The following is a 27955-nucleotide window of genomic DNA, read 5'->3' on the forward strand; positions in this document are numbered from 1 at the left end:
CTATCCGCATTTATATGTAATTCCATCCTTCATATGCATTTACATATAAACCTATTTTCCAAACCCGCTTACATGTAATCTCATCCTTTGAACCTAATTGTATGTTTGCATCAAGTCATGATTACTTGTAAATCACTTTACATGTGATTGCATCTTGAGAACCCGATTTTGGTAAAGGTCACCCTTTTAAACACCAAAGTCGCCATTTGCACACATCCATATGCATTCTAACTTGCACTCTTGACCATAACCACGAAAACCCATCATTGCTCATATGCCATCCATCTTCCTAAGTCCCATTTTAGCCCTCCGCATGTACTTTCCATATCACATCCAATTCATTGCATATGTTCCATGAGTATCTAATCAATGCTCCGAATATACTGGTCCTTAGAGATCAATTTTGCCAATATTCTCATGGATTCAGAATCCATATCTTCCAATGGTGGATTCAATCCCATTCAAACTTTCATGTTGTAGCAAGTCAAGATATGCCAGAGTTTCTATAAAGATTGAAGACATCCAGTAAAGAAGGCATACTTCGAATCAAAGAAGCAGTAATTCATTTGGTTTCCATTTTCGCAATGATTGTCCGAGAACCTGAGTTTGTTTGGGAATGCGCCAAGCATTTTGCTTCAGAGAAAAAAAAAGAAAGAAAGTTTAAAGGTGCTGATGGAAAGTTTTTCCAAGTTCACCTCTGGACATCGTCAAGAAGGTTTTCAAAGTGTCAGAGACTGCATAATGTGCCAATTTACAAAGGAGAATTCAAATGACAACTCGAACGAGAAAAAACTTAATCACATCAAGTTTTCAAATGACAACAGATAATCCATCAAAGAGAGTTAGAGGCTATCAAAAGACGCAACACCATGGTTATCAAGGTGAATGCAGTGGCACAAAATACAGGAACTCCTAATTCTATGATCATCCGAGATAGCATCGCCAAGTACAAGGCCCTTCAGAACAATCCCTAGGATTGTTTCATTTCTCTTCCGTCTTTCTTCTTCATCTTTCATATTTGTTATTGAAGAGGATGTATTACATGAAAGTGTGTAATTACATGTAATACGATTTATATGTGTAATGACATGTAATCCAATAATTTCTCTTATAGTCTTATGCGTGGAAAACTTAATTGAACCCTTAAAGGTCTGGTAAGGGCATTTGATCCAAGCTCACTGCACGAAGCTATCAAATGGGCTTTGAGTTTTGAAGATTCAGTGACTAAAGACAGATTATGTTCCAAGCAAGCATTTCCTATGCTATCAAATAAATCATTTCAGAAGAGCAGGTTGACACCTAAGCCAAAACAAATGGAGATGTCTAAAAATGAGTTCTGAAGGAAAAAGCTATGTTCATATGTACAAAATCATGGTGATCAGGACATAAGTGTTTGGGAAAAGGATGTATACATTCTATTAAGATATTCTCCACTGAGTATGCTGAAGAGGCAAGCATGGGAAGGTATGGAAGCCGAATATCCAAGTCTGAAGTTGCTTGAGGACAAGCAAGATCTATGGCTGATGGACTGTGATATCCCTGATTAGGGGCTAAGTCAGCTGCTCTATTTTTTTTTGATGGAGGGTTCAGACCTGATTTGTTCATATTAGTATTAAGAAAATTGAGAAAGAGGAATTAAAGTGTTCATGTCTGTCTAAAAACTTTGAATTTGCGTTCTAGAAAAAGGCCTGATGCTTCTCCAGGTGCCATTTTTATCTTCTTAGTAGATAAATTGTATTTCCTCCTTCCATATGCAAAGTGCCTTTCTTTCTTTTTATATTGCGGACGTTTGTTCCTTTCCGTGCGTGATTGAATAATGAATAACAACGTTTTAGTATATAACTTTTTCTCTCCCAAATTACATTTAATTCCAATCTTAGTGTGTTTCATTTCCTTTTAACCCAGGCAGTTATCTCGATTTCATTTCAGCAAATTCCAGCTCATTTTTTTGGTTTCATTTCAAACCCCTCCTCTACTTAGTGAGCCAGGGGTATCCTGCAAAAATAAGCCCCATGTAATATGTTTTGCCAAATCTCATATATGCTTACAAACTCCAAATTTTGAAGATGCTGTTCATTTAATTTAATTAGACTTCCATTTTAATTTCATTCCTTCATGCCACTTATACCATATCGTGGCTTAAATGACATTTACTCAAATTCACATACTTATGCAACTCAAATAGAATTTCAACCTCCATTAAAAGAACAATAATATAGTATATTAAAATAATGCTATCAAAGGTTGCATATGTTTATAATCAATACATGTATCTCCCCATTATATATTTTATATACATGTATATGTAATATATCTAGTAAATATATTTATGCATCTATATATATTTATATATAGTTGCACACCAGATTACCATGGTCACATCTATATATGTATGTATACATATGTGTTTATATGACACACGCACACATATATGAGTAAGAATATACATTTATATTATTTAAAACAATTACACCTTTTAGTATCACCTTAACCCATAATAAGGAAAATAGCTCAAGCAGAGGTCTATGTCTAAGGTGAAATATCCTAACCAAGAAGATGACTATTAACTCGGCTAGTTGACAAAGTAATATCAATGAGGAACCTAGTCCAAATCTTTACTTCCTAGGCTTGCATCAACCTTAACCTAGCTATTACTTACTAGTTCTGAGACTCAGATAGCTAAAGCTCATGACCATGTTTGCATCCCATACCTAGTGATACTTTACCTCCTTCCTTTGAGGACGACTAACTTCAGCAATCGCTTAGTCAAAGAAAAGTAGTCAGTCCATAATTATCATCTTGGTCAGAATATATGTGCAATAAATCAAATCACAACTTAAGATTAAGAACATAACGTAATATTATTCCTCTTATAAAATCTGAACCATTGTCCCGTGATAAGCAAGAAATATAATCTCTAGGGTATCAAATAATAACATAACCAATGTTTTACGAAAACCAAAATATAACATCTAGGACATCAAATAAAACATAACCATTATTATATGACATCTAGGGCATCAAATAAAATACAGTGAGCTTTCAGTATTTAGAGAGATGTGACAATATGAATACCTTCACATCAGTATTCTTGTTTTTGGTGCCTTTAGATTTGCGCCGTCCCAGCTATGTCCTGGTACCATAGCCAAGTTTGATTGGCCTGGTAAGCAATCCACTCCTCAAACCTTCTTGTCTAGCTGGCAATACCTCCAAACTGGCATAATCTTCTTGCAAAGCCTTAGAGATCGATATCTCAGATACCGATGTGGGGGATTTTCGTCCCTCTACTGAACACCTCTTAGGTTTGCATTTGAGTGGTAATTGCATTTGTTTAATGCAAACAAATACTGTGAACCACAGCAAAATATCAATTCAATTTGAAACTTAATCTGTAACTTCAACACTGAATTTCTTTATGAAGTTAGCCTTTTACAAGAGAGTTGGTTTTTCCAAGAATGTTGGAATGGATAAAAAACAGAACATTTTGAAAAGTTTATTGCCTTCTCATTTGACAAGTCTAACAAACTTTCATCTAGAGCTTGCATCCATAAGCTAAATAGTTATTTTTATTGGGCTTGATACAAAGAAGACAGTGAAATTTGCAATCCATTACCTTGAAGCTGTTGCACATGAATGGTGGTATCATGACCTAGTGACTCAGCCATAGCCAAAAAATTACATATGAGGAATTTTGTGAGATTGGTAGATCTATTTGAGAAGCAAGATGCTGAAGAGCAGTATGGGGAGCTTGAACAACTGTGCTGCCAAGGTTAAATTGACAATTACATTAGCTAGTTTTAGTTTTGTTAGTTAAAGAAGGGATGTTGCAGTTATTCCATCAGTATCTTTAGTTAAATAGGAATTGACTTAAATTAAATAAGGATTTAGGTAGTCATTTCCTTAAATGCTTAGGGAGTATGTGACAATTAGCTAGCATTGAATGTGGGATTCATTCTTGTAATCTGTGGATCACTTGAGTTGAAGATCATATAGGTAGCACAAAGAAGAGGAAAGTTAGCATTGGTTATTACAAATACAAAAACTTAAGTTTATTAATAGAATTTGGAGACAACCACAACACCTTATGGTATGCCAATGCCACTACTAAAATGTAGCAAGGTATGCAGACATGGTTTCTACACCAAAATTCTTAGGAGAGTTGTGCAAATCTCAATATTTTAATAATTATAGAAAGGAAAAGACATAAACATTACATAAAATATATACCATAATGTATGTGTCTGTGGGGAAACTTTAGGGAAAAACCCTACACTCCAGAATAGCTCAATGTAAACAACATAATTACAATATACTTGTGGAGCAAAGCTTCATAGGAGTATCACTAATTAGAGGTATGGGAAATTTTGATAGCTTAACAATATCTACTAAAATCTCACACAACCTCCATCTCAAGTACCTAATAGATTGGAGATATGATACATGAAACCATCAAATCACTATTATAAAACCATGAGCTAAAGCAACTCAAAATAGGGGCTCAAATTCTTATGTTAGAATCAACACCCAAATCTCAAGACAATTCTAGAGGCTAATTAGCACATTCTTTCCACTTGTCATAACCTTGTTATAATCCATAGTGTTTCATCTCAAATGATCCACTAACCAAACTTGAGTGTTCTATTTTGGTTCTTTAATCCCAGCCAAAGATGCCTTACACGCATCATAAGTTAGTCAAAAAGTGCAAGTCCCTCTTATCATTCTTTTATGTTTCCAACACACTTTCACATTTCCTTTGTAGAAGACCCAACTTGTGGATGCTGTATCTTCTGATTTTAGATGTGGATTCAACCCTATTTTAAAATTGTAGAACTTGAAGAGACTTATGCAATCCATATAAATAATGCCCAATGACTTAGAATATTTATTTTGCCAAAAAATCCATCTAGGCCATACATGTAGTTTTGTTTTTGTTTTATAACTTGAAAATCACAATTTTGGTAATTTTCACATTAGGAGCAAGGTTTATATCCCTTTCCTACCGGTGGAGAGCTTGTACTCCTGAAAGAGAGATCATTGATGTCAAAGGCACTCAAGAGATTGATGAAGTATTGTCATTGATGTCATAATATATAATATCAACTACACTTGTCATAATAAAACACATTCCAGGTCCCTATCTGAATATGGTTTGAATATTTGAATGCTGTACAGGTGTGGGAAGGAAAGTCTATGCAATTGAGATAAGGAATACATGATGATATAAATATGAACTTATAAACTTAAGAGAATTGATTGTGAAGGCTAGAAATATATCGAACATACACCAGCAAGAGACAAAAATAAAGAGTTTGCAGTATTAAACATAGACAAAAAGTTTGATGGATATGAAAGTAAAGTCACTTACAGTTTGACAACCCTACAAGAGTCTAAACTGGATCAGTGTTGTATGCGAATTCAACGTAGCTACACGAGTAATTATGGCAGCAATTTATCATGAGAGTTTACATTCAGAAATACAGATGAGTGACTCTTTTCAGACAATGATTAGGTTTGCTGTTGATAGCTGTGAATGTTGGTGGCAATGAGTGTTGGCAGCGATGAGTGACTTGAATGATTTCAGCATAGAACAAAGAGCAATACAAAAACACTAATACTTTTATATGCTCAAAATAAAAATCGAACCTGCAGAAATATGAGGGAGTCAGGACATCAGTCAAAGAAAAAACAACAGCGATAAATTGAGGAAGACGGTGATTAAGAAGGGAGCCCGATAAAAGACAAACACGACGTGTTCATCAGATATGACAACAATAAAGAAGTTTTAGAACATTAAGTCACAAAACTTTTATCTATGTGGTTATCGAAGCATATTGTTCAAATTCATTACAAACTTTAAAACGAGAGAATATACTAACATGTGTAAGTTAAGGGTCTATTGTTGACACTTGAGACTTAGAAGAGTTGAAGTTAATGTATGGCGATGATAAAATGAGATACGACATTCCAACTTGCCACATCATCAGTAGAGTAAGAAGACCATGTGCAATTGATTGCGTACGAAGCAAATGAGCCCAATAATCCTATAGAAAATCCGTCAAATGGTAATGTCAGATGTCAATAGCAATCTTGCACAGGCGTCAGGAGTTTAGAATGATTCATGTAAGGATAAAAATAATCAAATGATGTTATGCATCGAAACCTCCTAAACAAATATTATTAAAATCTTGCTACGAGTAAATGTTAAGGATAAGAATTTGTTAAAAAATATAAGGATCAGGATTTTATGGCGTAACTATGATTAGAAAGGGTTTAATTTATTTTTGAAAAGACATAACCTTTGGATTTGAAAAGTTACATCCTCTTATCTGTAAGATATAAAAGATAAATGAATCATTGGTAAAAAAATAAGAAGTCAGTGGATTGATTAAGCGGGCTGTAAGAGGGTAATAAAAAGGAATATATGATCAGATTTTTGCTTCCTCTCTCTCTCTCTCTCTCTCTCTCTCTCTCTCTCTCTCTCTCTCTACATATATAGGAGGCAAGAGAAGAGTAAAAAGGAAAATTTATTTTCAGATTAAAAATCTGAGTTTTATATATATATATATATATCAGAACATAGCGGTTGAATAAAAAAAATATTTTTTATTAAAGGTTGACTTCAGGAAGAGAGATGGGTGTATGTACTCATATAAAAAAAGAAATTATGCAATAAAAGTATCCATCAGCAGTTAAGCAACATTGATAAAGTGGAAGAACAGCTTGTGTGCAGTGGGTTAATGCTCACAAAGACAACAATGGGAGTTGGTGCTTCCAGTAGGTCGATGCTCAAAAAGTTTATATAAAGCAATTAGTTTGCTGCGGTTTTGTCCCGCATCGGCTTTCCATGTAAATATTGTGTTATTGTGTTAATGTGCATAACTGTTTATATCAGTGTTTGATGCTATTATGGTGATTAAAGTTTAGATTGGTAAAAATTGTTATATTAATTCATCCCCCCACTCCCCACTTCGCTTAGTATAACAGTGCGCTCTTCAATAAGCTCAATCTTGTTGGGGGTAAGGTACGCACACCTCGTTTGTAGCACAGTTAGGGTTCCTTCTACATGGAGTACAAGGTAGTCCCATATATTGTTTGTCATTGTAGACCCATAAAGGGACCCATTTTCATGTCCACAACATTATACCAATTGTTGAAGAACTTCATGAAAAAATGTAGTATCAGCACCACGATCTTGCTACAAGGGTACAAGAGGCCCATAGACTCTTAGCACCACTTATTTTTATGCTTTTTGGCTTTGTTAATGCATCTACAATATTTTACAAAGTTTATCTTTTTCAACTTTTTTCAGCATTACCCTCCCATCCATTGCATATCTTGAACGTCACTAAACATCAATGTTGTTTTGTCCTTGCATGTAAAGTCAAGTTCTTTGCTAGACATGTCATTTTGAAATTTGAATATCCCAATGAACTTTAATGACTTCCATTTGTAGCTCAACATTTGAACACAAAAGCCAAATAGCTTCCTTACAAGCACGAGTTTCTGCCATGTTCTTTGCTTCTATAATGGCCAAAGTGGCCACAACCTCTTACATAAACATCCAACTATTTTCATCTCAAATCATAGTATATTTGTATTTACTAATGGATCTTTTATTGTTGACATGTCTAGCTCAATTTGAATTTACAAATCCATGAATACTCAAAACTGGCTTGCAAATACTTGAAGTTCCTCTTCACTTCACCTTAATGGACTTGTCTCGGATTAGCCATAAATTGGCTAAGGTATCTCATTGATTGGGCAATGTCCAGTTTTCTGCATACATCTAATTCTGGATTGCACTAGCTTAAGGTACTTCACTCATATAGGAGAAATTGTTTCATTGTAACATGAAGAGACAATGGCATACAAAATGACAAGTTAAACCTCTCCCATTATTAAGTTGACATTCTTACCAGAGTCTAGCCAATTTTTTTGGTTCTCTCTATCTCTTTTGATCTCCATTCATGATGAGAAGGTAAGTGTCTTTGATGGTCTTTCACCTTACAATAGGCCTTTAGATCGATGTTCTACTTTAGGGTTACGACCAAGCCCTTGCAGATCCATCGAACTTCACTTTGACTTGTTCAATATGACATGGAAATCTTCACCAACATGTTTAGACCTTGGAACCAACACATCTAGATTTCGACCCAACATTTCCTTAAGTTTCATATGGTAAAATTGCTAACATGGTGGGGGTTTGCTTGCCAAAACTTTACATGAACAATCCAAAACTTAGGATTGATTGCCTTAGGTCAAATGATTACAAATTATGGTGATTACAAGTGTCAGATGTTCCCTCAACACCTGATCTCCAAATAGCCTATTAGGTCAATGATCCCCAAACAAATCAAAAATTCAAGCACCTGTTTGGCTCTCCTAACAAATTCCCAAGTTTTAGGGTTGGGTCATACCATTTGAGCAGAGTTGCTTCTTTAAGGTACCTATTAGGCTTAATTGCCTGCTATCCTGAGAGCAATGGTTTTTAGAGACCTTATCTGTAGAAACCAACTTATTTATTATTGCAAGCACTTTGAATACATACCACTCAATACCCCAATGGTGTTAAAACCCCTCTTTACCCTCTATTCTATCACTTAATCAATACTGTGCAATCAACACTAGCTTGTCACATAGAGATGCCAGGCACTAGGGCTCGCTACCACAAACAACCATTTGAAGTAGCAACATAGAGAATTATAGAATGTTATAGTAGACTATTGGACCTTGCAAACCCTTGAGTTTTAGAATTTTTTAATCGTGTTTGCAGGTCCAAATCCAATGGTTTGTCACCAAACCCTAGGTTTGTTAGGTTTTTAGACTAGCGATAGGAATTTGCTTTTCAAATCTTCCCCGTAACACTTCAATTCCTCAAATCACATGCATTTAGTCTATTAACATGATCCACAATCAAATTGACTTACCAATCCAAACACACCAAAATATAGTGTGATATGCAAAAATTACAGAAAATCTTCTTTGTTATTGCCTTCCAAACTTGCCAAATCCTTCACCAATCCTTTTCGATCGATTGCAGAGGTATTTGAACCATTTTCCAATGATTCCAAACTAAGATTTGAAAGTAGTTGCCCGTTAACAACCAAAATGCAACTCTTGATAACTTTTTGCAAAATGTTGTCATTGTCAACATTTGTACAACTTGACAACTTTTGCAAATTACAACTTTCCATCTACCCTAGGACCACTAACACCTTCAAATGACTACATACATCATGAAATAGAAACATGGTCAAGGGGTAAGTTCTTGGGTTTAACCCCAGTTGACCTTATATTTACATGTTTCCCTAATTGGTTCTAAAGTACATTTGATGCCAAATTTGGATTCCAATATCACAAACCCATTACATAATTGGTCCACACCATCTATGTCACCTTATTACAATCATCTTGTTCTACTTGGAGCCCAATTGGTTTGGATCCTTGTTACATTCCTTAGGTGCCCTTGCACCATAACACTTGCCTCCTCATCAAATTGGTATCAGAGCAAGTTGATCTTTCGGAGAAGAGCAGATTAGGGTTTTATGTCATTTCAAGATTCAAAAGGTGAAGTTTGAATCGTGGTGACAAATGTAGAGCTTGCAAAGAAGTTGGAAGAACAAGAAACATACAATAGGTGGCTTGGAGAGGAGGTGGAAAAATATAAGACCAGATGTAGCTACTATAAGAGAAGAAGGGGATGGAGATGAAGAAAAAAGACCCCCCTTGGAAGGAAGAGGAAGAACAGGTTCCTGTAGAAGAGAGACCACTCTTTAATGTCCTTAAGTCCATGGGAGTTAGATCCTTGGAAGTTAAAGAAGAAGTTGCCACATTCAGTGGGAAGATGGATGTAGACACTGAGATGGATTGGTTGGAAGCCTTGGAGAACTGCTTCGAATGTGAAGGCACTTTTGGAGGTCAGAAGGTGAAAATTGCCAATTCAGAGTTGAGGAAAGCAACCCTCATATGGTGGAACTTTATCCAGACAGAGAGTGCAAAGTTAGGAAAGAATGTAATCACCTCTTGGAAAGGGATGGTCTCCAAAATCAAGGAGACATATATAGTTGAAGACTATGAGGTACAAATACATAGAAAAAGACAAAGCTTGAGGCTGAAGGAAATGAATGTGAATGCTTACACAGAGGAATTTCAGAAGTTATGCATGAGATCTAGGACAAAAGAAAAAGAATGTGTAAAGATGGGGAAGTATTTTATTGGCCCCAGAATGAACATCCGTGATGAACTAAACCTATTGTGTCCCAATACCATATACAAGTGCTATCAATTGGCTTTGAAAGTAGAAGAGAAGGCCAAGAGAAGACAAGAGAAAAATGGTAGAGGAAGGGGAAGGAATCACAGAGGCAGTGTTGGAGGAGGAAGCTCAAGCTAGAAGTCTTTTGGTGAGCCTAGTGAAGGAGAGCAAGTAGGGGACTCAAGTAGTAGAGGAGGCTACATGGGAAGAAGACCTAAGGGAAGAGGAGCAAGTGGATCAGGCAGAGGATCTAGGTTTGCCAATATGAAGTGTTTCAGTTGCAATTAGTTAGAGCACCTTGCATATAGGTGTCCAGAGAAGGCCTCTACTTCCCATGGTGGTGAAAGAAGACCCACACTAATCCAAGAAGATGTTAGGAGTGTAACTTCTCCCAAGATGAATTTGGCTTTAGAGATGGGAGAAGCCGTGATGATTAGAAGGACATTGATCAAAGAACCAATCAAGGTAGAGAGGACCGATCCACCACAAAGGAGATATTTGTTCAGAATCAACTGCAAGATATAAGGTAAGGTTTACAAAGTAATTTTTGATTCTGGTTCAACAGATTAAGTGTCTAAAGAGGCTGCAAGTAAATTAAAATTAGAGACAGTACCCCATAATGGTCCCTATAGTGTCTCTTGGTTAAATAAGAAGCAACATGTAGTTGTAAATAAGTAGGCATGGGTAGAATTTAACATTGCGGGATACACGGATATGATGCTCCTATGTGATATATTCTCCACGGATGCTTGCCATCTTTTCCTTGGCAGACCATGGCAATTGAGAGAAAAATACATGTACATGGGGAGAAAAATGATTATTCTTTTCAGAAGGATGGGGAAGCATATAAGGTTTAATCCTTGTTTGAGGAAGAAAACACTAAGCAATTAGGAGGAAATGTGATGGTAGTAGGGGAAAGGGAATTTGCAAAGACTTTGAAAAAAAGAGGAATTAGGTTTTGCCTTGTCATAAAACAAGGAAGAAAAGAAGGAAGTTTGTGATGTAGGCCCTAAAGTAGTTAAGGAACTACTAGAAAAATATAAGGATGCCATTGCTAGAAATGTTTCTAATCCCCTATCCCTTGTTAGAGACATAAGACATCCAATTGGTCTCATCCCAAGAGTAGTCCAATAAGGCCGCATATAAGTTAACCTCCCAACAAAATGCAAAGGTGGCTAAATAGGTCCAGGATTTGTTGGATAAGGGTCTGATTAGAACGTCAACCCATTTGTAGTGCCCATTGTTTTCGCATAGAGTTTGTGTACCACTTCTAGTGCATTCAATAGGATAACCATCAAATATAGGTTTCCTATCCCTAGAATGGAAGACAAGATGGATTGCTTAGGTGGGGCTTCTTATTTTTCCAAGATAGGTACCTCAAAAGTGGGTACCATCAGATCAAGATAAGAGAATCGATGAGTGGGAAATGACATTAAAGACCATTGAGGGTCTCTAGGAATCACTTGTTATGCCAATGCACCTAGCACCTTTATCAGGTTAATGAATGAGGTCTTGTAGGCTTTCATTGGCAAGTTTGTAGTGGTATATCTAGATGATATACTAATATATAGAAGGAGCAAGGAAGAACACCTCAAGCATTTGGAGATGGTGATTAGGAGGTTGAATGAGAAAAAGTTGCAGATCGATCTTGATACAAGTGAATTCATGAAGCAGGAGTTGGCTTATTTGGGTTTGTGATATCAAAGGGGGATTTAAAAATGAATCCTTTTAAGGTGGAGGCTATCTTGAATTGGCCAACACCTAAGAGTGCAAGAGAGGTAAGGAGTTTCCATGGCATGGCCACATTTTACAGGAAACTCATTAAGAACTTTAGTCACATATGTGTTCGAATTCTTGAGACTATCAAAGGCGGTGGAAAGGTGAAGTTTTTGGGGATTGAGGAAGCAAATCAAAGTTTTGAGCAATTGAAGCAGAAGGTAGCTTAATATCCAATTTTGATGTTACCCAACTTTAAAAAAGTTTTCATCATTCAATGTGATGCAAGTGGTTTGGCAATAGGTGCAGTATTAAGCCAAGAAGAAAGGCCTCTGGCTTTCTTTTGTGAAAAGTTGAATGAAGCAAAAAGGAAGTAATCTTTGTATGACTTGGAACTATATGCCATGGTTCAAGCTCTTAAGAAATGTAGGCATTACTTGCTTCCTAGAGAATATATTATGTATTTTGACAATCATGCTTTAAGTTTTTTGAATGGACATGAAAAATTTAGCCACAAGCACATAAAGTGGGTGGAGAGTCTTCAAGCCTATACATTCACTATCAAGCACAACAAAGGGCAAGCCAATAAGATAGTAGATGCACTTAGCATAAGGGTTTTGACAATGCAAGAAATACAACTGTAGAGCATGGGTATTGAAGCCCTCAATGACATTTATGCTGAAGATCCATATTTCAATGAAATATATGAGGATTGTAACAGGTTTAAGGACAATATTCATGGTGAATTCTTTGAGTATACATTACAAAATGGGTTACTATTCAAAGGTTGTCAACTCAGTGTTCTAAAATGTTCCATGAGGGACAATGTCATGAAGGAAACTAGCAAGGGAGTCTAGGAGGCCATTTTGGGCTCAACAAGTTCTAGATCTAGTAAGGAGGTTCTACTATTGTCCTAAGTTAGCTACTGATGTCAAAAAACTAGTTGAGAGTTGTGTTATTTGTTAGAAAGTCAAAGTTTGTGTGAGCAATGTAGGATTTTATCAACCATTGCCAATACCAAATAGGCCATGGGAAAGTCTTGAGTATGGACTTTGTGATAGGATTAGGGTGTGGCAATGTTTTTGCAGTGGTAGACGGATTTAGCAAGATGACTCACTTCATTCCATGTAAAACCACCAATGATGCCAGTTACATTGCAGGCTTGTTTTTCAAAGAGATAGTGAAACTACATGGCTTATCCTTGAGTATAGTATTTGACAGAGATAGCAAACTTGTGGGGCATTTGTGGAGAACATTGTGGAAAAAATGGGTACAAACTCTGCATTTAGTTTTGCCTATCACCCTTAGACTTATGGTCAAATTGAGGTGGTGAATAGATCTCTTGCGAACCTACTTAGGCGCTTGATTAAGGAACATGTACAAAGTTGAGATGCAGTTCTATTATAGGCAACATATGCCTATAATGATTCCACCAATAGAAGTACATTTATGAGCCCATATGAGATAGTCTATGGACAACATCCTAGATGAATCTATGAACTAAGGAGCATGCAAGGGTTGGACAAGAGGAGCGCACATGGAGAGGACATGGCAAAAGCAATGAGAGAGGTCCATGAGCAGGTAAGTTATCACTTACAACAAAGCTCACAAAAGGCCAAAGACAAAGCAAATTAGAGGAGGAGGGATGTTTAATTTCCAGCAGGTGACCTGGTTATGTTCCACCTGAATAAAGAAAGATTACCCAAAGGCAGCTACAACAAATCAATGATGAGAAAAATTAGTTTTGTAGGATATTGGAGAAGTATGGAGCCATTGCTTACAAATTGGAGTTACATCTTGATATAAGTTTATCTCCTATGCTAAATGTACTAGATTAAACATTGTTTAAAGGCCCAATTGATTAAGAGACTCAATATGTTGAATTACCCACAGGTCATGAAGACTAGATCAATGAGATGCCTCAGAATGAAGGAGCACAAATAGAATGCATATTGGATACTAGGAAAGCCAAAAAAACAAGGCGCAAGTCCTATTGCGAGCACTTGGTTAAATGGAGAGGACTCTCCCAAGTCATAAGCAACTTGGATGTTGGAGGAAGACATTAAGAAGCAAGAAGTGAATTTACAGGCATTGGTCTCTAAGAGGACTTGAGACATTTTCCACCTAGGGCGCATCGCCTAGGGGAACCCAAGGAATGTAAGACGGACTCAAACCAATTGGGCTCCAAGTAGAATAGGATGATTGTAATAAGGTCACATAGATTGTGTGGACCAATTATGTAACGGTTTTGTGATATTGGAAGCCAAATTTGGCATCAAAATGTACTTTAGGACCAATTAGGGAAACTTGCAAATATAGGGTCAATTGAGGTCAAACCAACAAAATTATCCCTTGGCCATGTTTGTTATGCTATTTCATGTGGTATATAGTCATTTGAAGGTGTTAGTTGTCCTAGGGTAGCTAGAAAGTTGTAAATTGCAAAAGTTGTCAGGTTGTCCAAATGTTATCAATCATAACATTTTGCAAAAAGTTGTCAAGAGTTGCATTTTGGTTGTTAACGGGAAATTAGTTTCAAAATTTAGTTTGGAACCATTGGGAAATGGTTCAAATACCTTTGTAATGGCCCAAATAGGGTTGGTGAACGATTTGACTAGTTTGGAAGGCAATAAAAAGGTAGATTTTTTTAGTAATCTCTGCATATCAAACTATGTTTTTATATGTATTTGGATTGGTAAGTACAATTTGATTGTGGATCTTGGTAATAGACTTAATTTTCTTTCTAATGCATGTGGTTTTGAGGAATTGAAGTGTTAAGGTAAAGATCTGATAAGCAGATTCCTATTGCTAGTATGGAAACCTAATAATCCTAGGGATTGGTGACAAACCATGAGATTGGACTTGGAACCAAAGTCAAAAAATTCTGAAACTCAGGGCTATGTTGCTACTTCAAATGGCTATATATGATAGTGAGCCCTAGTGCATGACATCTTTATGTGATAGGCTAGTGTTGATTGCACAATGTTGACTAAGTGATAGAATAGATGGTAGAGAGGGGTTTGAACACCATTGGGGTTTTGAGTGGGATGTATTCAAAGTGCTTGCAATCATAATGAATTGGTTTGTATTGATAAGGTCTCTAAATACCATTTTCTATGAGCATAGCAGGCAATTAAGCCTTTAAGCCTAATAGGTATCTTATAGAAGCAACTGTGCTCAAATGGTATGACCCAATCCTGAAACTTGAGAGTTTTTTAGGAGAGCTAAACAGGTGCTGAATCTGTGATTTGTTTGAAGAGATCACCAATAGTGCAAAAGTGGCAATCAAAATATTGATTAGGGAGGCCTAATTGGGGCTTATAGACCTAATAGGCTATTTGGAGGAGATTGGGTGTTTAGGGAACATCCGACCCTTGTAATCACCATAATTTGTGATCATTTGGCCTAAGGCAGTCAATCCCAAGTGTTGGATTGTTGATGTAGAGTTTTGGTGAGCAAACCCCCACCATGTTAGTAGTTTTACCATATGAAACTCAAGGAAATGTTGGGTTGAAACCTAGATGTGTTGTCTGAGGTCTAGATATGTTGGTCAAGATTTCCGTGTCATATTGAACAAGTTAGAGTGAAGTTCGATGGATTTGCAAGGGATTGGTAGTAACCCTAAAGATAACATAGGTCTAGAAGCCTATTGTAAAGTGAAAGACCATCAAAGACACTTGCCTTCTCATCAATTTGCAAAATGACTTACTGCTTTAAGTCCTTTATTTCAAATTGTGTTGAAAGTTGAGACATCAAATCACAAATCAGCCCTTCCAATCATCAAACAATAACATATCATCAATGCATAACATAATAATTAGAACAACCACCCCCATGCATCTTATACAAGATGCAATTTATTGAATTGGATCTCAAAAATCCTAAAAATGATACAAAAAATTCCAACTTTTGGTACTGTATGTAAGAGATATGAGACCATACAAAGATTTCTTCAACTTGTAAACCAAATACTTTTTACCTTTTTTAATTTTGTACTTTGACCATGTTATATTAACCTCTTCCTCGAAATCACGATAAAGGAATGGAGTCTTCACATCCATTTGCTTAGCCTCTAGATTGCATGTTGCAAAAAGAGATAATAGACGTCAAATGGATGTTAGCTTTATTACTATGGATATCATTTCACCATAATCTATCTATTTCCTCAACCCTAAAATAGCCCTCCATGACCCATCTCACATTGTATTGCTAACATTGTATTTAGATCTTATATTTCTTTTAAACATCCACTTGCATTCAATGGGCTTTTGTACCTATAGTCTCCTTTACAGTCCTAGGTTCACTAGTGTTCTTAATCAAGGAGAAAAAAAATTCTCCACTAAGAGAGAGTAAACCTAGCTAGTGTTTGTCTTTGTCGAGTGTACCTCATCAATATTTGTAGTAGAGTTTCTCTCTTCTTCAAAATGCTCTAAGCTATTTGAGCCCTCATATTTGATTCCATTATGAGGTTTATGTTCAATTTTCTTAGTCTCTGGATTTAGCTAAGCCACGTCTTTCATTCCATTTTTTTTTCGCTAAATATTATAGATGAAGGTTTGATTTCTTTAAAGATAATCAATTTTCTTGGTCTCTGGAGTTAGCTCAATCACATTTTCTATTCCATTTTTCTTTGACCAAATATTCTTGGAAAAGGCTTGATTTCTTTAATGATAATGCTTATATTATACAAAACTCTCTCTGCGACATGGCTAGTAAGATTTGTAACGTTTCACATCAACTCCATACCCACAAAAGATACATTTTAAAACCTTGTTCTCAAACTTTGACCACTCCTCCCCAGGCACATATGAACATGCCTCACGTCAAAGACTTTTTTCCACACCTCATGAACATAGGTGTCTTATCAACAAGATTTGATCTTGGAGACATGTTTACTAGATAAAAAGTTCGATTCTACTTCCACCTGAAATGTTTTGTCTAGACTGGTCTCATTGACCACACTCCTAGCTCTATTCATCAACACCCTATTCATTATTTATGCAACTTGATTTTCTCGAGGGGTTTACAAAGTTGCGTTATGTCTTTTTCTCTCATAATCCTTACCCAATATATTAGATCTATTGAACAAAAATTTGTTTCATTATCAATCCTTAAAATCTGACTCTTCCTACTAGATTGATTCTCTACAGGAGCCTTAAACTTTTTAATAGGACTAAAGACTTTAGATTACTTCAAAGGAAATATACTCATTTCCTATTGTAATCTTGAATGAAAGAAACATAATTTATTGATTTGAAATTGAAGTAACTTCAATGAGACCAAATACATTAGAATGGTTAATCCATTACCCAAGAAGATTTATAACATCTAGTTAAAACAAAAGGTGATTTAGTTTTCCATAATCCATACACACAATATTCATAGAAATCAAATTCAAGATTATAATCATTTAGTGGTAACCCTTTAACAAGGTTATTAGTTTTTAGGGTTCTTAAACCCTCTCACATATGTCACCTATCTTTTTGTTCCATACCATCTTTTTTACCTTTGTTATCTTAAGTCTCAAGAGCATGAGAACTTTTAGGTATCTAGAAAACATGACCATTAGAAATAGATTTTTTTTTTTGGTTCTATTGGTGAAGGTAAAGTTTTTACAAATTCACTACAAGAATTGAAGAACAATTGCACTGAAACATGCATGCATCTAGTAGAAATTGAATGCCAACTCAAACAATATCAAGAGCCATAACTTTTCCAACCATTCTACACCCTCCACTTGAGGAAACCTACATACACTCATCATTCAAAATACTGCAAAAAAAGGGTTGTGCTAAACTAGGGATATTCAATAGACTACTGACTTCGTCACTTGTCCATCAGGGAATCAAATTTGAACTCTACCATTAATAATATTTAGGTGAGAATCATCTCCAAGGTACACCTTTCCATTAGCATACTCTTTATATTTGTTAAACCAACTTTGATGTTTAGTCGTGGAAGAGGCGATATAGGATAGCCACCACATACTTTCCAATGCATAAGTAGCCTTGATAGCGTTTAAAGCATCACCTTCATCTTAAAAGGATCTCTCAAACTTATCATTAGAAGATACCTTTTTCTCCTCCTGCTCATAATCTCTTCTAGGATGCCTAATTTTAATGTTGTTGCAACATTTCTCCTTGAGCCTATCAAGAGATTTGAATCTCCCATGAGATTTGGATCTAGATTTTATATTTTAATGTTGTTGCAACATTTCTCCTTGAGCCTATCAAGAGATTTGAATCTCCCATGAGATTTGGATCTAGATTTATCTTACTTTTCCCTTTTCTTGCCTTTTTCTTTGGATCTTTCGAGAACCATTGGAGCTTCCCTTGCTATTTGAATTGTTTTCCTACTAATTTCTTCTGAAAGCAAAGTTACAACCACTTTGTCTATTTTGAACTTGGTGGCATGCTTCCAATTGTCACAACTAGAAGGTTCTAGGGATTTGGCTGAGCACAACAAGGCTATACAATTATCCTTTGTTTTTATTGCCATAGAGCACAATTAGGTAATTTCCATGTTGAAGGCATTTAGATGTTCGGCCACATAGTCAGCATCCTCCATCTTGAGGGGGTACATCTTCATTCTCAAGAAAAACTTATTCACTAGGGGTTTTCATCTGATAAATTTCTCCAAAACTATTCCAAATGTTTGTTGTGGTAGTCTTTTCATGCACATTCAACAACATTGAATTGATAGATTCGAGTCTGATCATTCCCTTCACTTTTCTATTCATCTTGTCTAAGTCTTTCTGTGTTGTGTTGCAGATTTCGATCAAGATTTTGTAGCTCATAGTCATAACTCTTGGTATATGAGCACACCTTTCATCTTGAGCTTCAATAGCTCAAAGTTTGTTCTTGAGAACTTCTCCATTCTATCCTTGATGTGCTTGCATCTCTTCTTGCAATATGACCAAAATCTCTTTGTGCAAGCTCTCATTCATACAAAGATTAGTACCAAAAAACCCTCTACCCAACACCTAGAATCTTAGGGGCTCAGATGTTAATATCAAATAAAAGGTAGAAAGTTAAGCAAAAAATGCTTCCTTAACAATTTTTTTGAAGATAACTGTGTAAATTTCAATATGCTTACAATCATAGAAAGAATAAGCACATATAATCATAAAATAAACAATATAGTATGTTATAATTGCATATGGGGAAAACCCTTCTGGGAAAGAAACTCTGCACTCCAAAGCAAGCCAATATATTACTTCGTAAACTCTACATTTGTAATACACGCTATTAGAAAGTCTTCACAAGAGTATCACCAACTAATGATTTGTTGGAATTCTGATAGCTTGAAAATACTTACTAAGTTCTCACACAACCTCCATCTCAAGCATTCGATAGATAGGATCGTAGGAGATACAATACACAAATATCAAATGGTAATTAAAATAACTATGAGCTAAAACCACTAAAAATGGCATCCAAATCTTTACCTTTGAAATCCAACACCCAAATTTTAAGTGGAGTCCATAGGCTTAAAATATCATTTTTCTTCCTTGTGTCAAAACTTCTTTATAATCCACTCAACAATTTGGGCATTCCATTGTGGCTCCATCATCTCTAGTCGATGCCTTATTCTTATGAGAACATGAATTGTAAGCTGGTCAATGAGTGTAACTTCCTTTCTGTTGTTTCTCTTAGTGTTGAACTTGTTTTTCAATTTCCTATTTATAAGGTTCTACTATTTGAGGCCATAACTTTTGATCAAGAAGGTTGAGGGGGCTTTGAGCTTGAAGAGACCTATGCAAAGACACGCTGGAATATTTATTTTGGCTAAAAGTTTACTCAATAGACAAGAATTTAGGTTTTCTATTTTACAACCTAAAAGTTGCAACCTTTGTAATTTTAATATTAGAAGCAAGGTTGAGACACTTTTCCTGACAACTACACCTTAATTGTATTACGATATTAGATAATTTCTATTTTCTCTGTCTTCCGTCTTTTTCTAATGGTCACTCTTTTTGTAATGTCTCCATAAACTCCTTCTGTTTGTTATGAAAACTTTCTTTCTCACTCTATAAGAATGTTTCTATTTCCTCTCTCTTGTTTGTTATAGAAACATTCTCTTGTATCTTGTATATACAGATCAATCATGATCTTTGTTCAATAACGCATTCATCACTTTACCATAATATGGTATCAGAGCAAATTCTTGACCTTTTTGAAAATTTTCTATTTCTTTTTTGAAATTATTAGTTCAAAAATTTCGAAATATTTGCCTGAGTGTGTTCAAAATTTGCATTTTTTTTTCCTCCAAACCCAACTAGGGATTCATTGTACAATTGTTTTCTGCAATTTCGTGGCCTTCTTTTTGGGCATTTTCAAGCTGACTTTTTTTGCACATCTCCAAAGGGCCTCGTCTAGGGTGTTTTAAACCCTCTGTCTCTAGTTTTTGTCCAATAGTTTCGTTTTCCACAATTTTTTAACAGCCAAATCTATCTTTTTTTGGTTTTTTAAAAAACGGCTAGGGTTTCTTTCAAAACTCTCTTTTTTCGTGCTGGTTTAATTTTTTTTTTTGGAGATTCTTGGTGGGTTTTTGCATATCTCAAATGGGCCGGTCTTTTTTTTCCTCAGTGCATCATTTTCTGTGCCTCAATTTTTGAGCCAACGGAATCAAAATCTAACAATAGATTCTATCTGGGTTTTTTGAGCTCTTATCCAGGTGTCTTTAAATTTTCTGGGTCTTCCATCAATCTACCTCGAAGTTCATGCCATCTCAGATTTTTCATGCTTTTTCATTTAAAAATGTGCAATGGCATCTCTCACCAAGCTTATGCTGGAAGGCAGTCAATGTTTCAACAGAAAGAACTACAACACCTGGAAGCAAAGAATGATGACCATCTTTAAGTACAGTCACCTTGAGGCGCTTGTTCTAGGTATCGAGACTTGTCCTAAGCTTTCAGTTATTGATGATCAGCTGCCTCAAGTACCGTCTGGCAATACAACTGTAAAGATTTGGAAAATATTGAAGGATCTCCACAAGACATCAGATAAAAGTAGAGCCTTCTTTTTTGAAGAATCAGCTATTCTCTATTATTATGGACGAGCAGATGTCCTTATAGGAATATCTTCTAAAGATTAAGGACATCAGAGATCAACTTGAGGCCATTGGCCATACAATGGAGGAAGAGGATATGGTGGTCATTGCTTTGAAAAGCCTACTATTGTCCTATGAGCACTTTATTGAGACGCTCAACATACTACAACTAATGTTGACTTGAAGTTCTTAGATTTGTGCACCAAGCTTTTGCAGTAGGATCGTTTGAAACAACAGTTTGGTAGTAGTGCTCCTTCGTCCTCCTTTTAACAAGCATTTTCAGCCCAATCCTTTAACAAGGTTAAAGGCCCATCTCTGTCATTTGCTCAGTCTCAAAATAGCTCAAAGAAGAAGCAAATCTGGTGCAACTATTGCCATAGGCCAACATTGCAACACATGCAGACCTCTTTGATCAACCCGAGGCGGCCTTTTACGCTTTTTGAGGACATGCAAATTTCTATTTTTTTTAAAGATAGATTGACCATTAAGGGAGGGTATTATGATATTAGATAGTTTCTATTTTCTCTCTCTTCCATCTTTTTATCATGGTCACTCTTTTTGTAATGTTTCCATGAATTCCTTCTATTTGTTATGGAAACTTTCTTTTTCATTCTACAAGAATGTTTCTTTTTCCTCTCTTTTTCGTTATAGAAACATTCTCTTGTATCTTGTATATATAGATCATTCATGATCTTTGTTTAATAACACATTCATTATTTTATCATAATAAATTGTTCACAGTCAGCTGGGTGAACAAGAGTTAACATATATGTGTAGCAGACATCAATTTAATCCCCCATACGCAGTCAATCTTTTAGAGATGAAATGTTTTATGACATGGCAACACCTGAAGTGTGTGAGGTTATGTTTTTCAGACACCAAATGGGAACAACATAGGGTTATCAATCTAGATCTAGTATTGTTGCTTTCATTTTGGCAATCAATCCTACAGATACCAAAGGCGTCTTCTTCGAAGAAGCCATCTTTGATCAATGCAAAGAAGCTGCATATTTTAATTAGCACCATGATGCAAAATCTGTTTACTGAGGCCCAAAATGGAAACTAGTTACCCTTGTAAGAAAATTGATGGCCAAGAGGATTGGTTGAGCATGGGAAAGATGCAACTGAGCCATACACAATACCATGAATAATTGGATGCTAAGGAGGAAATATTGATTGTTTTGCAGATAGAATGTGAAAAATTACAGATAGGTTAGAATTGACTAGCGATGCCCTGATATAAATAGACTACAGTATCTTACACCCTTTTGATATATAGCACTTTGATTATTTATATAATGTACTCGGAATTTCAAAACACAGACACACACACACAAAAGTATCAGTGTCGAGCAGTTGAAGAGACTGATACATGTTGTACAAGTCTTTGCAGATATTGTTATGAAATTTGGAAATTTGGAAACCTTGATGCGAGAATGGGGCCCAAGAATTTTAGGATTTGGTATACAGAGAATTTTTTTGATGCCACATAAAATACATATTGATTTGCTCACACTCACACACACACACACACACACATATGTATATCACAATATTCAGAATGACTAAAATGTGAATTCTATTATCTCACTAAATTGGAGGGTATTCACTCTTGCACTGAAGTCTTGTCATGCGTTTGAAATTAGAACAAAATGGAACATGGTCCATTGCTCACTAAGGAGGGATGACAGAAGTGGGTTGAAGTTTGGGGCACATCCCCTTGAGACAGTAATCTCCCTAGGGTTGCAATTCTTTTACCATCACATGATTTTTGAAACTGCCAGATGAGTAGGAAAAAGTATAGGAGGTTTCTAATTTAATGCTTTGATGGGTCCCAAATTTTAAAATACATAGAGATTGGAAATTTGTATCATGACAGATTCTCTTGAGGAATGCATTTCACTCAGCTAAAAAATGTCAAGGGCAAACCGTTTCATTTTCTATTGTAAGAATTAACAATTTCTTATAAAACTAGCTGTAAATGACTTGTTGCCCAAGTGTTTTAGCTTTCACATTTATTCTCAGAAGTCCTTATGTTCTCTTAAATTGTTTTTTTGTGAATAAAGCTTTATTTACTTTGTATGCCATGTACTTTGTTTCTTTTCTTCATGTTCGTTGCTTCCATAGTATATTAAGTTGCTACAATTTAGCATGCTGTCCACGGTATTGCTCGTGACATTTGGATAGTTTGTTGTATTCTTTGTAGGAAAAGAATAGGGTATTTAGGTGTGCCCAGTGTATAATTGAGCACCAAGAATAATGTATGATTACTTAAGATAATTAGTCTATTGAAACTCACTTGTTTTTTGATGACGTTATACTTTTAGTTTGGAAAAATTGGTAATTAAGGTATCATCAAACTAGATTGATACACATAATTTGCTTATTATTTAATTGAATAGGCAGCTGATTATATTTTTTGCTATGCAATTGTTATAACATTTGTTTCGGTACTTTTTGTCTAAGCTGCAAGAATACAATGTATTGAGCTTTATTGTTGGTTTTAATGGTGCATAAATATTAGACAATGACTGTCAGTCCACATTATTGTTTTTTTCTGTTTTGTTGATGAAGTTGTTTGCACTTAATTGCTCGTTTGGAGTATCCAAGAATAGGAAGTAATGCACATATTGTTCTTTGGGAGTGTCCAAGAATATAAAGTAATGCACTTATTGTTCTTTTGGAGTAACCAAGAATATGAATTCCATGAAATGTTTAATGCTTTTTGTTCTATTTATATCAATGCACAATTTTATTTTTAATCTGTATTTAGTACAGTTTCTTCAACAGGAAGAAAATTGGTCTTGAAATGCAGGGTATCTAGGTTCTACTTTGCTATATGTAACATTTTGCACATTTATCTAAATTGCATACTAGTTGCACAGATGCTTCACTGAATACAACTGCCACATCCTCTGAGATATTGCTACAGCATCCGAAAATGCTTTAGTGTATACTGATATTTGTGAAAATTTCACAGGGATCGGTAAGGTCGTGCTATTGAAAACTTACTACTGTGAATGCAATGATCATACATAGAGAATACTGATGACAGACCGCTCCACATCTTTTCCATCACCATTTAAGCGAATATTGGTACAGTGTTCTCCTCAGGTATGTGATTGATTTATAGAAAAGTAGTTGTGTTGTGACATAAGATTTCGAGGTCATGTTTACAAGATTATTGGATTTCTTCTAGATAAGTATTTTCTGAAATGGTTGATATTTCTTAAATATTTGGTAGTAAGAATTCATTGAAATTGAGTGTTAAGCTTAACTATGTTAGAATAGGTATGAGATTAAGAAAATCGTGGCCAGAAATTATGATTTTTAAAATTCTATTTTAAATTTGAGTTGCAAAACAACAATCAACTGATGTGAAAAGGGCAGAGAATATTCACACAGATGACATGCTTTTCAAATGGATGAAATGCAATTACTTGTTTCAGATGATGAGGCTTTGCTGATAGGGTCATAATTATTGGTTTTATGATTTTTCTTATAAACCCAGAAACTTGTTACAGATTGGGTTAATGCTAAAGTAACTTTCACATTCAGTATCCGGAACTGATTGATGATACATTCAGATTGTATGTTGAATGGAATATTATTAATTGAGATAAATGCTGGGTTGTGTGCTATTCTATCAACCTAGGCTATAAACCTGGCATTTGAAAGAATCATTTGGATGTTTGGGAAAGCATTATCTGAAAAACTATTCAGTTGTGGTTTAGGGCATCTGTCATCGGCATTATGACGGCATATATCTAGAGAATTTGATAATTTGACATAACAAATCCTTGTTCTCTTGCTACAAGATCACAAGGGTCATTTTTTTCCAAATTTGTCAGATGTTTATCTCAAAGTAACAAGAATCGGAATCGGATCGGAATCGGCAAGGCCGAATCGAATCGTGAATCGGCAATGAATCGGCAAATTTGAAAAAACCTTTTAAATTTAAAGATTTTAACAATTTAAAACTTATTTCATGCACCCTTTATTGAATATAACTTAAAACACACTATAACATCATCAAATAGAAGTTAAAACTTAACATACATAAACATGGAACATAAAATCCATCACATACGTAACTATGTTATCTAAAATGTAAATTGTAGGCTAGCTGAAGTAAATAGAAATCAAATGATCATAATGATTTAAATCATAGAATGTATGTAAGATGATCCATAAGACATCAAATCATAAATGTATGTAAGAATCTAAGATGAAGATCCATGAAAGTTTGAAACATATGTCTATCAATGATTCAGTATCAATATCTGTAAACAAAATATAAAAACAAGGCTCAAGCTCAAGCCTCAGACTCATAGTCATCATCATCATCCTGAAGCTCGGCTGCAGCCTCAGCCTCAACCTCTGAGTATCCAGTCTGCCTAGTAGCAAGGCGTCTAATGTAGGTCCTAGAGGACTGCCGAGCCATATCTCCCGCATGTAAGATGGGCTCACGAACGTCGCTAGGGCCTGTGCCTGTGCGTGCACGTGTGCGTCTACCAATACCTGAAGAACGTGCTCTAGCTGCCTCAGCCGCTATATCCACCTGGTCAACCCACACACGGTCTTCCTCAGTGAAGATTGGATCCACAACCTCTGTGAGCCACTTTGATTTTGGATCAATCTCCTCCAGAATGATTGGAGAGGAGTCAGTGCCCAAAATCTGTCTGATCCTAAGACGGACGTTGTAATGAACAAAGACAATATCATTCAACTTCTGCACTGTCAACCTGTTTCTCCTCTTCGAATGGATGTGTTCGAACATGGACCAACTGCACTCACATCTAGAAGTGCTGCTTGGCTGAGTCAGAATACGGATGGCAATTTTTTGAAGTTTTGGGGTTGTGGCCCCAAACATTTGCCACCATCTATCTGCAATAAAAGAAAAATTGAAAATAGAAACAATTAGTCTCATTTACAAATTACAAGTTAACTCTAAAATTACATAATCAACTTTAAGTTTAGAATCTAGATTCATGAACATTGAATATATTATTTAATTTTTACCTGGCTGTAGTGTTGTCTGAGCATTTATGGCTATCCTGCCAGAGAAAAGTGGCCTTTCTTTATTGTTGAACTGGTCTAGCTCAACAATCGCAGCAACGCTATCTTCATCGCTACTCAACCTCTGAATCACTGTGTATAAGCCAGTGAGAACCTCCGCATCCGCCTTGAACTCAGGACAGAAATGATATGGATTCAGAAAGTAAGCTGTTGCATGGATGGGTTGATGGAGCTGATTCTACCATCTCCTATCGATGATGTCCCAAATAGGGCCATACCTCTCTTGCACTCCTGCATATTGGGCTCTGATGGCCTCCTTGGCCCTATCCATGCCCTCATAAATGTAGCCCATAGAGGGCTTCTCCCCATCAGCAGTTCGTAGCAAAGCTACAAGGGGCTCAGTGACCTACATATAAAGTAAAACAAAAAATTTGAGTCAAAACTTAAATATAAAATAATATAACTTAAAGTAAAAGTAAAATACTAAATGTTAAATTGCAATAAATTTACCTGCAAGATTTCTCTAGCGGGTTTCCAAAAACCATCCTCATCAAATATGCAATCTGCCACATCTATCCCTGCAGTGGTCGTAGCATAAGAAGAGGAAATCCACTCCCGCCCAACAAACATGCTCCTCAATTCATCCCTTGATGTAAACAAGGGCTGCAGGGTGATGAAATTCGAGGCAAACCTCGTGATACCTGGGCGAGCTAACTCCTTGCCTTTTGTGTACTTCCTCAATGTGCTAAGGACAAATGAATGATTATAAATGAATTTGCATATGTTTTTTGCCCTTTCCACACATGACTTGACAAACTCAAGTTTGCCAATTTCCTCCAACATGAGGTCAATGCAGTGTGCCGCACAAGGGGACCAAAATATGGTGGGGTGCCTCTCCATCAAAAGTTTACCTACAACAATTTTAAGTCAATTAGAAATTCAAATTTCAAAATTCAAATAAATTTATTTTCAAAACTTGAAAAGTTAAAAGTTTACCTGCAGCAACATAACTTGTTGCATTATCCGTCACCACCTGGATCACATTTTGTTCTCCCACCTCTGCTATGACTTCCTCAATAGCCTCACATAAGTATGTGGCATTTTTTACATGTGCGGAAGCATCGATGGATTTGATGAACATGGTATATCCTACAAGTAACAAAACAACGAATTAGAATATTAAAATTAAATGGATCATCAACAAATTAGCATTCAACAAATCAAAATTTACAATTATGTATGTAGGAAAGTAGAATGATCAATCACCTCCACAGGATACAAGAAAATTGAGGAGTGTTCTATTCCTCCTATCTGTCCAACCATCAGTCATGATGGTGCAACCCTTTGCAATCCACTCCATTTGGTTCTCCTCGAGCTCAGCCCTCATGTCCTCTACCATCTCATCCAAGAGGTATTTGCTCAACTCAGTCTCAGTTGGGGCTTTAAACCCCGGACCACAAATAGCAACTGCATCTATCATGTTCTGCCAATAAGGAGCCCTGTCACAAATAAAAAATTTAGATGTCAAAGACTCAAATTATAAAACAAGTAGATATAATTAAAGTTTTACTTTTAATTTTAATTTTAACTTTAAAGAAAACAAAGAAAAAAGAATCAATTATCTGGCTGCAATAAATGGAATGTTGCAAAAGTACCAAAATTTGCATATCTCCTTTCTGGCAGCATCATGAATCTCCTTGTTCAAACCCATGCCCTCAAGCGTGGGTTGGGAACCAGGAGTAGTGCGGGGCACAAAGTAACTATCCATTCTGTTTTTCCGCACTCTAGGCTGCAATAGGTTGGTGTGAGACTTTGTCTCAGTATGTGACCGACTAGCACTAGCACTAGCACGAGCATAAGAACTAGGATAGAAAGGAGGCCTCGAAGAACCCTCTCCAACACAACCTACGGATGCAGAAG

General features: G+C 35.9%; 2 protein-coding genes across 11 annotated transcripts in view; one reads left to right on the plus strand and one right to left on the minus strand.

The window, feature by feature from the left end:
• The window catches only part of LOC149575418 (C18orf8), a 148467-nt gene that overhangs the window by 4598 nt on the left and 115914 nt on the right, over positions 1-27955 (plus strand). For all 10 annotated transcript variants that reach the window (XR_016360170.1, XR_016360171.1, XM_089815150.1 and 7 more), the window contains one exon: positions 23997-24130. The gene's annotated coding sequence lies outside the window, so the exon portion shown is untranslated. The remainder of the gene's footprint in view (positions 1-23996; positions 24131-27955) is intronic.
• Positions 23852-27434, minus strand: LOC149575419 (uncharacterized). The gene is made up of 4 exons (XM_089816039.1): positions 27302-27434; positions 27032-27184; positions 26727-26946; positions 23852-23942 (listed from the first exon to the last, which is right to left on the minus strand). The coding sequence occupies exons 1-4, from the start codon at positions 27432-27434 to the stop codon at positions 23852-23854; spliced, it is 597 nt and encodes a 198-aa protein (XP_089672165.1).

This window comes from Cupressus sempervirens, chromosome 2 (genome assembly GCF_028749045.1).
Source record: "Cupressus sempervirens isolate cs-2001-9-10 chromosome 2, ASM2874904v1, whole genome shotgun sequence".
Classification (NCBI taxonomy): Eukaryota; Viridiplantae; Streptophyta; class Pinopsida; order Cupressales; family Cupressaceae; genus Cupressus; species Cupressus sempervirens.